Genomic DNA, 16,275 nt, shown 5'->3' with positions numbered 1-16,275 from the left:
GCGGCCCCCGGCGGCGCCCGCTCCTCGCCCTCTGCAGGCGGCCTCGAGCGCTCGCTCGTTGATGCCGTTTTGGGGGTGACCCGGCGCGGCGGCGGCGGCGGCGCTCCCGCTCCATGGTCGGGGGCTGCTAGTGGCCGCGGCCGTGCCGGACCTCGAGTGCGCGCCTGTGGGGTGGCCAGGCGGCCGGCCGGCGGACCCCGCGCGCAGCTCAGGTTTCGGGGCGCTCAAGGAGGCCGTGACGGCCACGCGGGAGCGGGAGATGTTGGAGCTGAGGCACCGAGGAGGCTGCCCCGGCCCCGGGGGAGCAGTGGCGCCGCCCCCCCGCGAGGGAGAGGCGGCTGGCGGCGACCACGAAACCGAGAGCACCAGCGACAAAGTAAGTGGAGCCGCGCACCTGCGCCTGGCTCCTCCTGGGCTGGGTCGGACGCCTGGGAGACCCGACGGCGCCCACAGGATGCCGGGGGAAGTTGCGGGCTGCCCCCTGCGCGCCCCTCCCGACCTGCCTGCACCCGCGCCTTTCCCCAAGTGGGGTTCAGAACTCGGCCCCCGGTGACTGGGGGTGCGCTTTCCTGGGTGACGGCGACAACTGCCTGCGAGAGCTGGATGGTTCAATTTGGCTACAAGTTAGCGTCCTCTCCCCCTCCCCCCACCCTGAAAGACCAACATCCAATCCAAGATGCGTCCCCACAGCCTTCGTAGTGCCGCCTTGTCCGCCTTGTCGTAGCCCCAGCCTCATTTCTCTTCCAAGTCCCGGAAACAAGTGAGCGAGGACCAAACAGACGGCAGGCACCTTGGGTTCTCACGTGTCATTGGACCCCGTCGCTGGAAGCTTGGCTACGGGTGCCCCTTCAGCCTTTCAGTTCCTCTGTCCTTTTCCAGTCTGATAGATTTTGGAGGTTGGAGAGTATGATACACGTGAAACAATTGTAATCCTCAGCTTCTTTTGATGCAACGAAAATACTGCAGTTCTCTCGTCTACCAGTAGATATTATGTGACCTGGCGCGTCAATTCATGAGGATTTTTCACCATGGCCCCTCCTTTTTAATTCATGACGAGTTTTCACCATTGCCCCTCCTTTTTATTTTTTAAAGACAGATGATACTAGCTTCACATTTACGTACAAGGAGATGTAATGTCACTACATTTAGAGCTAGTAAAAGAAAAAACAAATTTGGACCTGGTTAGATAATTAAGTGGTGTAAGTAGGAACTTTTGCAAAACTGCAATGTTATTGAAGTGATTGCTTACTTTATAAAATTCCACCTAGTCAAGGAATCTCAGCACTTAATCTGGCCCAGGAAATACTGTAGTCTGTTTTGGAAACAGGTGTTGTGATAGGAAGTGGAGTGATTTGTTCAAGGTTAAGTCAGTGTCCTTTGGACACTGAAATCTTAACTTGCTGATTGTTAATAATCTAGTTTGTATCTTTGCCAAGACTCACTGGCAGTTATGAGTGGGGAAGGTACCACCTGGAACTTGCTGTTGGTGAGCTTGGTGCAACTCCATCCATGTTACAGAGAGCCCCAGTGGAAAAGTAGCCTGCAATATGCACAGAATGCAAAGCCCAACTGTAATTTGAGGGCTGAAACTTTAGAATTAGTGGAATGGCAGATTCCGCCTCCTCCCTTTTTTGTTCTGTCTATGTCTATAGCAGGTGGAATGAAAGGAGTCTGTGAGAGCACACATATATCAAGGAATTATTCAAAATAGATCTAATTTTCCAGCCACTGAAGGTTGAAGCTACTGACTAGAAACAGTGGACTGAAAATAGTCTTTGGGAGAATTGCCTTGGAAACTAGACCGAAAATAGAATGAATTAGGTTGGTTTTTGTTTTGTTCTGGAACTGATATAGTTTAGCATCCAGGAAATACTATCTTACCCATGTTCACTTCCTCAACTCTAGGAAGCTCGCAAGCTTTTATTAAGGGAAAACATGTGTTCACAGGAAGCCAGGCATCAGATACCTTTTGAATATTTTTTTTAATGCCCAATGGATTTAGAATGGAAACTCATGGGGTTTGATTTGACTCAAGGCTTTTGTGTCTAGCTGTGACAGGATTACTTTGCCACATATTTATTTATTAATTTATAAACACTCAACTGTTGATTCTCATTAATAAATCCAGCAGGATTTTGTTTTCTGTGAGTAGGCATCACCATCTGTAGCCTGTTCGGTTGAGATTTCTTAGAGAATGATGAGTGTGCTCAAACTGAAACATTGCCGTACATGTATTGTCTCACGAAGAACTCCTGCCTTGACAAACCTTGTGAGACATTGAACTCTATCCTGTGTCTGACCTTGCTTATCAGGGTGTGTATTTGAATGCACCTGCTATTTGCAGGTCAAGGGTTATTTTAAAATCAGTTTGCACAATGGAGGTTGGTTGATATTTGGTCCACTTAAACTTTAAAATCGCAGTAAGTGCAATTTGGGGAGTTACTGGACATTATGGGGGAGGTATATTAAATCCTGATGTTAAGATTTAGGGTTGCCCCTGGTTGGAATCGACTGGGTGCCAGTGAGTCTGATTTCTCTGACAATAGTATATTTCTGTGCTTTGCCCTGTTGTCTTTTAAAAATGGTGTCATTAACATGACGTGGGGGGGGGGGTGGCGGAGGGCGGAGGGCGGTTTGTGCCAGGAGCTAGCCGCTTAAAGCTGAGAAATGACTTCCTCTAGAGAATTAGCAAAGAGGAACAGGGCTGTCTGCCTCCAGGGCAGTGTTCCTTGCTGCCAGTACTTGAGTGGTAGACAAGGACTCAGGCTCAGAGAACTCCCTCCAGCAGATTGATTAGAATTCTGGGCAAGGCTCATTTTTAGCACAGATGGGCAGCATGGTTGGACTTTGCATGGAGACAACAAGAAAGGCTTTTTAAAAATAGGGTCAAGTGGGGATTGAGTGTGAGATGAAAACTCATCAGGTAAATTAATGTTGGGGTCACTCCAGGCACCAAACCAAAGCAAACCAAGCAAATACTGACTGCCATCCAGTCAATTCTGACTCGGGGCGACCCTGGAGACAGGGTGCAACTGCCCCAGCGGGTGTCGGAGACGGAAATTCTTTACTGGAGTAGAAGGCGTCATCTTTCCCCCATAGAGCTGTTAGGTGGTTCCTCACAGTTAACAGCCAAAGCATAGCCACTATGTCTTCAGGACACAGGGAACTTACAGACCATAGACTCTGCCTACTTGGAGGCAGGCTAGGGAGCTGGAGAGACTTTTGAAGGTTCGGCTTCATTCCATGGACTCTGAAAGTCAATGAAAAGATTCCCAAAGCCATTAACTTAGTCTGACAGTGTTGTGGAGAGAGTATTGGAAGGGAAAGAGATTTGCCACAAAGAAAGGAGATAGGAGGGTATTACAAACGGCATAGTTAGGGGGGGTGGAGTGAAGGAGAAGGGGAGGTGTCAAAAAGTTCATGGGAAAATGGAATTGAAAAAATTTTTCCATGAACTTTTTGGAAGTCTCTTCATTTACTTGAAATGACAGCTGATGGTGGGAATCGGTTAGGGTGCGCAGAGTCAGACTGAAGGAAGGGACAGTTAGGAGATACATCTTGGTTAGTTACTAAAACACTTTTAGGAAAGAAGCCAAGATGATTGGGCAATTTTCCAGGTTAGGAATGAGCTGGGTGGTTTGGGTTGGGTATGGAACTTGGGAAAGGGAGACTATGAGAGGTAGTGATGGCAATTTAAGTGAAAGGGCAGGACTGGAGATGCCCGATTTTGATTAGAATAGACAGACTGAAGCCAGACAGAGCCTTGTTTAGAGAAGGGTTGGAGGGATAGGGATGGAACCAAGACAGCAAGGAAGCTGGGGCTTAAGGAAGAGGGGTTGCTTAGAGTGTATCCTCAGTGGAGCTTAGAGATGAGAGTTAAGAACTACAACCTCGAATTTGGCAAAAGACATTAGTAGAAGCCAAAGTTTAGTTTGAGAATGAAAGTTGAAATATTAGTAGTTATTGTCCAGAAGTAGCAGTGAGAGGGATTACAGCTAGTGAGAGCAGAAGGGTCAGTGAAGGTTTTCTTTTCCAAGGGTGGAGAGATATGTATGCATGAGATCAGCGAGTTCGAGTGAAGATACTCTTGAGGATGGACAGAAGGTAGACACGGAACAAAGGACACAATGATTGGGGTATCTAAACAAGGGAAGGAGCGATGCATGCCCCTTCCACAAGAAGAAGAGAGGAGGGAGGAAGGGTGGAAACGGAAATAGTTTGAAATACAAAAGAGGGAAGGTAAATGTGTCTGGTGTGTGCAGTTTCTCAGTATAGTAGGGAATCGTAGTGAACTTAAAGGGATTTTAGAGACAAGTAGTTCAACCCAAACAACATGCACACACATGCACACTCTACAAGTGATACAGAGTATGGTTGTTATTGCCCAAAGTTATCTAGAGCAAAAGCAGAGCTCATTGCTGAACTCTAGTCACATTCTAGAACTAGTGTGACTGGAACACAATTAGATTGCCAATTTTAGGGAGTGTCTTCTTAGTGCTGTTGTAACAGAAATACCACAAGTGGGTGGCTTTAATGAGCAGACGTGTATGGTCTCACTGTTCTGGAGGTTAGCCCCAGGAGAAAGCTCTCTCTGGGTCCATTCTGGGGGAAAGATCCTTGCCTCTTCAGATATTGTAGCCCTTGCTTACTGGGTTCCTTCAGGTCATGTCTATCTCATCCCCCCTGAGGTCATGTTATGGAAGCCATGTCTGACCTCCCCTGGACCCATAGGGGAAGGAGAATCCAAATTCATCTACACAGGCAGGCTCCTATGAGGCAGAGGTTAGACATGCCTCCACCCTCCAACCTTTACCCTGGCACCCACTGCCCCTCCCACAGCACTCTCCTTCTCTGCTGGGTTGGCTAGTCTGTTGCCATGGCGTTGAAGGACTGCAGGTGATACTATACTCATGATTGCGGGGATTTATTAGTGAAGCTGACAGGTTATATGTCAGTGTCAGAAATGTTTGGGATGCAGTCCTTTTTACTGCAGTCTCTCTTCTCAGCCATGCCCACTAGTCTAGTGCTCAACTCTCAGCCACATGGCCCCTTGCCCTGTGCTGTGCTGGGGCAAGGGTTGTAAAACCAAATCAGCTTTGATAAGTGCCCAAAGAGCACCCCACTCTGCAAGCCAGCCTCCTACAAGAAGACAGTGCTACTTGCTCTGTGAGCTGGGGAGCCATCCTTTCTGTCTGGACTCAGTGTTGCACCTCTGCTGCCACTGCTGTTACGTCGCTATGCAGGGATCTCAAGGTCTAAAAGGCAGACCCCAACCTTGACTCCCCCCCACAGTTTTATTGGCACATAATTTACATACACACAATTCAGTAGTTCAGTTACATCAAGGAGAATTGTATAATTATCACATCAATTTTAGAGGATTCCCCCCCATCCCCCCATTAAATTGGTTTTAAAATGAGTTGTGCAATCACAATCAATTTTAATGCCCTCTGTCCTCTCCCACCTTTATTATTTACTCCCCAAATCCCCTTCCCCTCCCTATCACCCACTCCCACCTCTGTATTCCCTATAACCCAGCGGTTCTCAGCCTTGCTAATGTTGCGGCCCTTTAATCCAGTTCGTCATGTTGTGGTGACCCCCCCAACCATAAAATTACGTCTGTTGCTACTTCATAACTGTAATTTTGCAACTGTTATTTATCAGGCGACCCCTGTGAAAGGGTTGCTTGACTCTAAAGGGATTTCGACCCACAGGTTGAGACCTGCTGCTTTAACTCCTTGTATCAGTTATTCTCATTATGCATCCACTCCTCCTGTGCTTCACAATGGGTAGACCCAACAGAAAAAAAACAAAACAAAATCATACTAAGGTGGTAAGGCTAAAATCATAGTGGTATAAAGACAAAAATACAAATAATGCCTAAGAAGGAAAAGACATTCAAAAAGCTAAGGAAGATATTTTTGTCGTGGAACAAGTAGGAGATATTTGCACCCAGAACAAATTCAGGTCGAGTTATAGGGTGGTCAACTGGCCAACACTTGAGTTCAGTCCAGCATTATCAAGATAGCAGTAGTCTCTGCCTGACAGTCAGACTGGTTAGGACTCTTGCCTGTGGCTAGAGCGGACCTACCAGTGGTTCAGTTTGAGCAGCTACTCTGCAGATGGGTTTTGGGCTCTTCCCATCCCCCATAGTCCTCCACAAATGGGTGCTCATAATTTTTGTTCTGATGCTTTCCTCCTCATTATAATCCCGTTTTGTAATTGGCATCTTTCTGTCACACAAACTGGTGGGCTTCTTCCCTGTGGACTTAGTTGACTCCTCACTTAGATGGCTGCTTGTTTGAAAACAAACCGTTAAGACCCCAGACACTATTCCGATGGATAGCCGGGCACCATCTGCTTTCTTCGCCACAGTTTGCGGTTGCACCCATATCTTCAGTGATCACTTCATGAAGGTGACTATCGAGCAGGGCCTTGGCTCTTTTTTAAGGGTTGTGAGATTCCCTCTTAATGCTTGTGAGATAGCTCACTTGATACCCAAGAGAATGGCAAGACTGCACAACCCATTACCATTAGCACAATCCACTGCACAATCATTAGCATCCATTTCACCCTGTATTTGCATGCGCCCACCCAGTCCTTTAGTGGGAGTCACAAAAAGGGTGATAGAAGAACCATACCAAGAAAATCAGTTGCACACCCCACCCCCAATATGTGCTTCCTTACCTCTGTGTCTATGCTGTCTCTGCAACTCAGAAGTGATTAGGCTTGGAATGCACTTTATGCTGAGATAGTCTTGTAAACACAACAAAGGAACACCTATTTCCAAATGATCATATCTCCACAGGCCTGAAGGTTATAATATAGGTGATATTCAGGAAATGTAGGGACCACTTTTGACTTCCTCTGGTTACACAGATGAGGAGAATCCAAGTCCACACCGTGCAAGGCTGATTGCCACGAGACAGAGACCAGACACGTCTTCTACTTTACATCTTCCTTTCCCCTACTTTGACACCAGTCACTCCTCCCAAGGCACGTGTTTCTCTGCCGGTCCAATCATGGTGTTCACACAGCACTCTTCGACAGCACTCATCATTAGGGGGCTCCTAGGGAAGCTAACAGGTTACAAACTGTTACGGGTGCAGTTCTTTTGTCCAAGTGCCCTTTCTCAGCCATGCTGTTAGATATGTCTCTTTCTGGTTCTTGGCCTCGCAGCCTCCTGGTCCATTGTTCTGTGGACCAGGAAGCCTGCACTTTGCCTCATGGTCTCAGTGTGGCTACTCTGCTCTGTCTGGTGGACTCAGTGCTGCAATCTCTGGTACCTCTGCCAGTTCCCACACCCGCCCCACATGGGCTGATGCAGTGCTGAACGCACGAAGGAGGGATTGAACGGTTCGAGATGGAATTCTAGGCTGGTTTAGCAAGACTTTGTGAGCGCAAAGGCCATGCTCACCGAAGTTGTAGCCCCCGTGGACTCTGCGGTTTTGGACAAGGCGCTTGGTGGGTTTGTGTGGGTGCAGGGCAGCATGGTGACTCTGAAGACAGTTTGGGTTTGTGAAATTGAGGGGTACTCATCCAGAGGCCAGCGAAGGCCTGTCCCTCCCCTTCTGCGATCTGGGGCAGATCGTTTCCTACACACTCAACCTTTGTAGTTTTAAGATACGCTTTTCATTTTGGATTAATTTAGATTTACAGAACAGTGACCAAGGTATTAGAATTTCCATAACCCTTTACCCAGTTTTGCTTAGTGTTCATATCTTGCATAACCATGGCACGTTTGTAAAAAATAAAAAAAAGAAACTACTTTTGGCACAACTTTATAAATCAGACCACATACTTTATTCAAATTTCACCAGTTTTTAAACTTCTATGCTTTTTACTGTCCTGGAATCTAGTCCAGAATGCCACACTGCATCTCGTCTACTTAACGTTTTAACTAAGCCTGTTTCATTCCTGTCAAACATTTTCCTCTTTGGTCACACTTCCTTTGGCAAACACTGCAGTTAGGCTACTTAAATAAATAAATAAATAAATAAATAAATAGAGGCTGCCAATAGAAATGCTTAGATTTGAGTGATCTCTTTTTTCATGGCAGCCTCATGCACTGTCCCCTTTTACGTCATCCCTATCTGCTGGGGATTGGACCATTATGACCCATTGGGTTTTCATTGGCTGATTTTTGGAAATAGTTCACCATGCCCTTCTTCCTACTCTTTCTTACTCTGGAAGTGCCACTGAAATCTGCTCAGCATTAGAGAGGCACCCAAGCTACCAGTTATGGGTGGGTGGTGGCTGTACATGAGATTCATTGGCTGAGAATTTAACCCGGATCTTCTACATAGAAGGCAGGAAGTCTACCACTGAACCAGATTCTAGAACAGTGGTTCTCAACCTTCCTAATGCCATGACCTTTTAATACAATTCCTCATGTTGTGGTTACCCCCCCACCATAAAATTATTTTTGTTGTTGCTTTATAACTATAATTTTGCTACTGTTATGAATCAGGCCACCCCTGTGAAAGAGTTGTTTGATCCCCCCCAAAGGGGTCACGACCCACAGGTTTGAGAACCATTGTTCTAGACCATCATGTAGGCTGATACTCTCCACATGTTGATCAATTGTCCACAGCACACCTACGGTATATAATTTTCTGAATTCAGCATTTACTAGATATGGAAACATTTTTTGAAAGCCATGTAGATATATATGAAAGAGATGAGTTTGGAGCTTAGCATGATAAGGGAAAGCATCACCTAGACCAGTGGTTCTCATCCTGTGGGTCGTGACCCCTTTGAGGGTAAAATTCATCACAGTAGCAAAATGACAATTATGAAGTAGCAACGAAAATAATTTTATGGTGCAAATATATATATGAGGATGGGGAAATAGATCTGTATGCCTATATTTATAGGTTTAGTATTAAGGTGGCAGAAGGACCTTGGGCCTTTACTCAAGCACTCCCTCAACGCATGAATACTTTCTTCTATTAAATTGGCATTCTATGATGCTCATCCTCCCGACACAACCGCTGAAGCCAAAGCAAGTGAACCAGCAAATGTGGTGAAGAAAGCTGATGGTGTCCGGCTATCAAAAGATATAGTGTCTGGGGTCTTAAAGGCTTGAAGATAAACAAGCGGCCATGTAGCTCAGAAGCAACAAAGCCCACATGGAAGAACACACCAGCCTGTGTGATCACGTGGTTCCAAAGGGATCAGTTATCAGGCATCAAAGAACAAAAAATCATATCATTAGATGCACACCTCCATGATACGATCGCTGAGGACAAACGGGTGCATAAGCAAATGTGGTGAAGAAAGCTGATGGTGGTGACTATCAAAAGATATAGCGTCTGGGGTCTTAAAGGTTTGAAGCTAGATGGTCTTAAAGGCCATCTAGCTCAGAAGCAACAGAACCCACATGGAAGAAGCACACCAGCCTGTGCGATCACAAGGTGTCAAAGGAATCAGGTATAAGGCATCATCAGAAAAAAAATCTTACCATAGTGAATGAAGTGGGAAGTGCAGAGTGGAGACACAAAGCCCATTTGTTAGCTGCTGGAGATCCCCTCACAGAGGGGTCTAGGGGAGGAGATGAGTCAGTCAGGGTGCGACATAGCACCGATGAAGAATACAGCTTTCTTCCAGTTCCTAAATGCTTCCTCCCCCCCTATCCCGTCCCCCCAACTATCGTGATCTGAATTCTACCTTGCAAGTCTGGCTAGACCAGAGGATGTACACTGGTGCAGATAGGAGCTGGAGGCACAGGGAATCCAGGGAGGATGATACCTTCAGGACCAGGGGTGTGAGGGGCGATACTGGGAGGGTAGAGGGTGAGTGGGTTGGAAAGAGGGAACCGATGATAAGGATCTACATGTGACCTCCTCCCTGGGGGACGGACAACAGAAAAGGCGGTGAAGAGAGACGTCGGACAGGGCAAGATATGACAAAATAATAATTTATAAATTATCAAGGGCTTATGAGGGGGGAGCAGGGAGGGAGGGGGAAAAAAGAGGACCTGATGCAAGGGGCTTAAGTGGAGATCAAATGCTTTGAAAATGATGAGGGCAAAGAATGTACCAATGTGCATTACACAATTGATGTATGTATGGATTATGATAAGAGTTATATGAGTCCCTAATAAAATGTTTAAAAAATAATTTATGGTTGGGGAGTCACCGCAACATGAGGATCTGTATTAAAGGATCGCGGCATTAGGAAGGTTGAGAATCACTGACCTAGACAGAGTCGTGTAGTAGAAGGGAAAGTTGGATTTTGAGAATGAGAAGTTTTACTTCTGGCAAGACTGTCAATGTGAGGACTTGAGTAAAGTTGGGCAAGGGCTACAGTAAGGAGCCCTGGTGGCACTGCGGTTAAGCATTCAGCTGCCAACTGAAAGATTGGTGGTTCAAACCCACCAGCCACCCCATTGGAAGGGCCATGTGGCAGTCAGATGCGATCGTCTGCTTTTGCAAACATGACAGCTGCCCTCTTGAGCTGCTTTCAGTTCAGATGGACTCTGTGGCGATGGCTTGGAAGGATCACACGGGATAGTTTGAGACCTGGATAAGACATCACAAGAGGCAAGATTTTAAGGCTAGGGGTTCAAAATCTCTGAGGACAAGAATTGTTGACGCTGCCTGTTGAAGAGTTGATGCACCACATTGCAAACTGGTGTGTGGTTTGTAAGGGCCAGTGTCTCCTGAGCAAGAGTCTCCTGAAACAGCTTCCTTGTGCTAATGACATGGTGGAATGCTAAAGACATGCTAATACAGATAATAAGCTATGTGAGGGTGAGGTGAAAAATAGTTTCAAGTTCTTAAAATCTGCTTTGTATTTGATTTGAGATGTCTAAAGAATTATCTTGGTATTGCCACATGAATTTCACTCACTTTTTCTTAAATTATTCTCTTACTATTTTGAGGAATTTTACCATTGGATGCCATCAGCTGCATCAAGCTATGGATGAATACTTTGACAGGGATGTTTTGATGTAAATGACATTTTCTTTGCCATAAATAGGAAAAATGGAATGATTTAAAATAACCCTCTGAAAAACTATCTCCTAAACGTATTCACTTTAATATGATTATACTTTGTTTATTTTCTTTTTGTTTTCCTTTTTTAAAATTAAAGGATAATTTTATTGGGGGTTATTACAGCTCTTATTACAGTCCATACATCAATTGTATCAAGCATATTTGTACATAGGTTGCCATCATTATTTCCTAAACATTTACTTTCTATTTGAGCCCTTGGTATCAGTTCCTCTTTTTGCCCTCCCTCCTCCCCCCTGGTGACCTCTTGATAAATTATAAATTATTATTTTCATATCTTACACTGATTATTGTCTCCCCTCCCCCACAGTTTCTTCCCCCCTCCTCTCCCTACCTTCCCCCTAGCCTCCTGTTCTGTTCTTGAGGGGTTTATCTGACCTGGACTCTGATTGTTGTGAGCTCATATTTATTTTCTTATTTGCATTTTTGTAAAACACTGATGTATTTGCACTTGGATAGCACGGCTAAGTATAGGGGTTTGTGTTTTTGCTTTCCTCTAGCTGTTTGTATTTGGGGATGCCTTTATAAAAATACAGGTTAAACTTCACTCAGCATCATATTTTCAAGCTCCCTCCATACTGTGCCCTTCTTAGGCACTGTCGAGTCATTTCAGACTCAGCGATCCTGTGGGCAGCAGACCAGTACACTGCCCAGGCCTCTGCCATCTTCACAACAGTCATACTTGAGACCGTTGTTGTGGACCTATCTCAGTCCACCTCTCTGAGGGTCTTCATCCATGAGACAAGAAGAACTTGGATGGTACCTGGCTGTCATTACTGTCATTTTTCCTATCAGTTGGTTAATATCCCTTTGTATGTATGTAGCACATTTTGTTCCTCCATTTCTCTGTTGCGGAAGAGCCTGAGGGGCATTTTCACCGTATTCCTGCTGCTGGGTGCTGTCCAGTTGGTTCTGACTCATAGTAACCCGACAGACAACTGATTTTTTAATGAACAGAGGTGTTTTTGTTTGTTTGTTTTTTAACCCTGTAGCATGTCTTGATGCATACTGTACACAGAGCTTGAAGACATCGTAGAGAAGTAACTTATGTGACCCCACTTACATAGAAAGACAAGAAAAGGCAAGTGTACAGAGACTGGTTTATTAGTGGCTGGCAGAATTGGCTACGAGGGGGAGAGAGAGAAGGAGGAGGCTAAGAGTGATGAAAAATCACATTGATTAAAGGTGGGGTTGTACCGCTCGTTACTGTAATTGGTGTCAGTAAGTTGTACACCTGTCAAAAGTTGACTTGGCAAGAGTTGTGTGATCCTGAGGCGTTTCTGGTCTGCTCTGACCACACAAAGGAGAGTCCAACTCCACATCTACCTGAGGCTGATTCCTCTGAGGCAGAAGTCAGACGTGCCGCCACCTCCGTTACCCTGTGCCGGCACTAATGTTTCTCCAAGACACTCTCTCCTCTGCTTTGCTTGATAATCCAAGCATCAAGTCAGGATCAGAACACACGAAGGACACAGTCCTGTCTGCAGCGACACTTCTCAGACATCTCTCTCTGTCTATCTTCCTTCCCCTCCGAGCCGCAAGATCTGTTGGTCTCTACCCTGCTTAGGTTAGTGTTAAAAGCTCCGTCAGTGCTGATAAATACCCAAAGAGTGTCCCACTTTTCAGGGCAGCCTCCTGCCCAAAGGCATGGATTCACTTTACTTCTTCCATGGGCCAGGAAGCCTGGCACTCTGTCTCATGGTCTCTGCTGCCCCTATAGCTCCTTCTTCATGGTCTCTCTTGCTGCCACTTCTTATGCCTCCATGACTAACTGCCTCCTTTGTCATGAGACCAGAAGAACTTGGATTTTGCCTGGCTGTCACTGCTGGATATTGGAATCAATCATTCTATAGAACACTGATCAGAAGGGGTCAGTGTGGAACAGAATTTTAAATTCTAATACAGTCCAGATTTTCTGGAGTCTGGAAGCATAGCTGCAGGATGGATGAACACCTGCAGCCATTGCCCTGAGATAATCTTTAAGATTTAAACTAAAAATATCCCCTGATGTTTACTTAAAATAGAACAACAACAAAAAAATAGAACAATAGTTTAGCACAACTAGTAACAGTAACACACATGAAAGATCAGCTCGGAACCTTAGTGGACAGGGAGCTGATGTTACTGAAGGAGGAACAACCCACAGAGGAGGAGGGTGAGCACAGTTGCGGAACTCAAAGATTGGAATCAGCACCACTAAAGCGTATGTGGAGAAACTGCTAGGTTGATGTGTATTTTGCTGTGTCTATTCTCAAAATCCAAAGAGTTTATACAATTTAGAGGAAAAAAATCAGGTTGTGCTTCAATAGAAAGAAAATGGGTTATTTTAAGACCTATCTCCTGAGACTTGGTTTGGTTCTATACATTCAGCAAGTGCTTGCTGGGTGCCTGTTCCGTTCGAGGCTCTGCCCTGTGTTTTGGCTTTTTGGACTCTTTGTATTGTTGAGGAAAGAGAGGGAGCCAGGGTTTGTTTGTTGCACAACAGCCTGCAATGTGGGAACTCTGATACACATGGGTCGCCATAAATTAGCGTCGACTCCATGGAAACTGGTTTTGTGTTTTTGGTATCCATGTAAAGTAATTTACAGTTTGCAAAACACTTGCAAATATGTAATTTCAATTTGGCCTTTTTAATAATTATGTAGACAGAGAGGTAACCCTAGTTTGCCTCTGAGAAAACTAAAATTTGAAAACCTCAACACTGCTCAGGCTCACAGTTTTTAGAGCTGGTTTTTGCCCAAAATTTTATGACAAAAAATAACAAAAACCATGTAAAGGGCTCCTAAATTTATGAAACTAATTAAAGCATTAGCTGGTACTTTTAAGGATTGTTTTTTAACCCTGTTACCACTTGGACTGAATCTATGAAATGGTACTAGAGAGGAAACTTCTAGCTGAAAACCTGTAATTCTGTGAGTTCAGTATTTTGGTTTGAATCTATACATTCAGTAAGTGCTTGTTGGTTGCTTACTCTAATCGAGTCTCTGACCTGTTTTTTTGTGGCTCTTTGTATTCTTTGCACTTTTGAGGAAAGAAAGAAAATATTTCTGCTATTTCCTCATTTGCCTTATGATTGAGTAGGAAAGCAAATTACTAGCTTTTCTTTTACTTTATAGCTGTGTACAAGGAAACTGCTTGCTTAGTGATTGGCTGCTAAGCAAAAGGTTGGCAGCTCAACTGGGCCAGTGGGTCTGTGGGAGAAAAGACCAGGAGACCTGCCTCTGCACAGATTACAGCGAGGAAACCCTGTAGGTCAATTCCGCTCTGTCCTGCCGCTTACTCTGAATTGATGTCAGCGGGGGAGCAAACAACAAACAGTAAACAGCTGTTTGCACGTTGATCCATTTCGGTGGGACACTGCTTAATGAGAATGACATCACATGTTGAAGTGGCTAATTTCAATAATGACCTATTGGTTGTGTTGATCATTCCTGAGTTATACCAAGCCCAGTTCCCTTTCTAAAGGTAACTCAACTTTACCCAAGTCCTTACCCAGAATGAGAGGTCACACCCATTTTTAACACCCTGTCATCGAATGTTTGTTTTTTTAAGGTTTCATGAGACTACCGAGATTGTAACCTTTCTTTCACATATAAAATGGGGACCCACAGTCCAGTTCAGTCCCTTGGTTTCATCGCCTCAAGTAGAAAGAAAATGTTTTAAAAAGAACGATGGCAACATATGTACAAGTGTGCTTAACACAATGAATATATAGATTGTTATAAGAGTTGTAAGAGCCCCCAATAAAAATGATTTTTAAAAAAGAGAGCGTTTAGTCCCAGCTGGAGGCACTTCATAACACTGCAAATTTCAGATTTTTAAATTTATTTCCAAACTTGCCCTGGTGGCATAGTGATTATGTGTAGGACTGCAAATTGCAAGGTGACCAGTTCGAAACGGAGGCTTTCTACTTCCATAGTGAGTTTCTGTCTTGGAAACCCACAAGGACAACGGGTTTCTGACGTGCAGGGTCGCTATGAGTTAATATGGCCTTGATGAAAGTGAGTTTGGTTTTCGGCGCTTGATGGCTCCAGGGGAGGAATGGTGCTTTCCTGACTCTTGGCTTTGGTTGCAGTTTCCTTCATTTTCGGGGTCCGGGGACAGCTATCTCACATCTTTATGGAAGGCTGGTGAAGCCAATCTGACTCCATCATCCGGCTAGTCTCATTCAAATGAGACCAAAACAAAGACAGTTTAATTTGGGCTCCCTGCCACCCAACCAAGCAGATCACTTTTTAGAAAGGACACAGCACTGTGGGGTAGAAATTATTTTGCTTCTTCTGCACTTCCCTTTTGCATTTAAAATGCACCAGGGTTGATGCCTTGCACAGCCTAATGAGATGTGATTCCAGTAGGCTTTAATGTAGGAAGGTGCCCTTCGAAGTCTGCGTGTGGTAGACAGCCCTAGCTACTGAAATGAAACAAAAGGACGCAAGGAGAACGTAGGTATGTATCAGCCAGTCTTCTGGCTGGCCTGTCCTCTGAGAGGTAACCTCAGCTTGAATTTCATGTTGACCCTTTTGTCCTTCTCTTGATAGCTTGTGATGTGTGCTCTTACCCGTCAACATTGTATCGTTGGTAGATTTTTTTCTTAGATTTTTGCATTAACATTTTAATAATAGAAAAGTTCAAGGTTAGTACAGTAATAATTGGAACAACCACCACTTAAAAATCATGGGGCTTTGGCCACATTTACTTAATCTTCACGTCACTATATAGACAAATAGATTGTTGGTGAACCATTTGAAAATAAGTTACAAACACCATGGCCTTCCAGTGCACCTATTGAGGTAGACATTGTACACAATCACCATACCTTTACTGTATCTAAAAAACTCATCACAGATTTTCTTATCTACAGATGCAATCCCTCTTTAAATTTCCCCTAAATGCCAAGATCCAGTCCAAGCTCACATACTGGGAAACACCCAGGGGTGCGCCTAATTATTCAAGCGCATGCGCTCGATTTTCCCTCTGAATGGAGATAAAGCAGAAGAACTGCAAGCCTTACTTCGTTCTGTCCAGAGAAAGTGCCCTGGCAGCTGAGCGCTGATGACGAGCTCAGGTAAAATGCAAATTTGGTTTTTCAATCGTTCTTTGGGGGATCTTACAGCTCTTATAACATCAATATTCCACACATCAATTGTATCAAGCATATTTGTACATATGTTGCCATCATTATTTTCTCAACATTTACTTTCTGTCTGATCCCTTTGTATCAGACCTACTTTCTAATGTTTTGTTTTTTTTCTCCAAA

At 44.7% G+C, this 16,275-nt stretch overlaps 1 protein-coding gene across 1 annotated transcript in view; it reads left to right on the top strand.

Moving 5' to 3' along the window:
• The first annotated feature begins 259 nt into the window (after nucleotides 1-259).
• The window catches only part of CDS1 (CDP-diacylglycerol synthase 1), a 71,831-nt gene continuing 55,815 nt past the window's right edge, over nucleotides 260-16,275 (top strand). Inside the window, exon 1 of the mRNA XM_075544899.1 lies at nucleotides 260-376. Within this exon, the coding sequence (XP_075401014.1) occupies nucleotides 260-376 (117 nt within the window). The remainder of the gene's footprint in view (nucleotides 377-16,275) is intronic.

The sequence above is a fragment of the Tenrec ecaudatus genome, chromosome 3 (assembly GCF_050624435.1).
Source record: "Tenrec ecaudatus isolate mTenEca1 chromosome 3, mTenEca1.hap1, whole genome shotgun sequence".
NCBI classification, from domain to species: Eukaryota; Metazoa; Chordata; class Mammalia; order Afrosoricida; family Tenrecidae; genus Tenrec; species Tenrec ecaudatus.
This window is presented reverse-complemented; position numbering and strand designations above follow the sequence as displayed.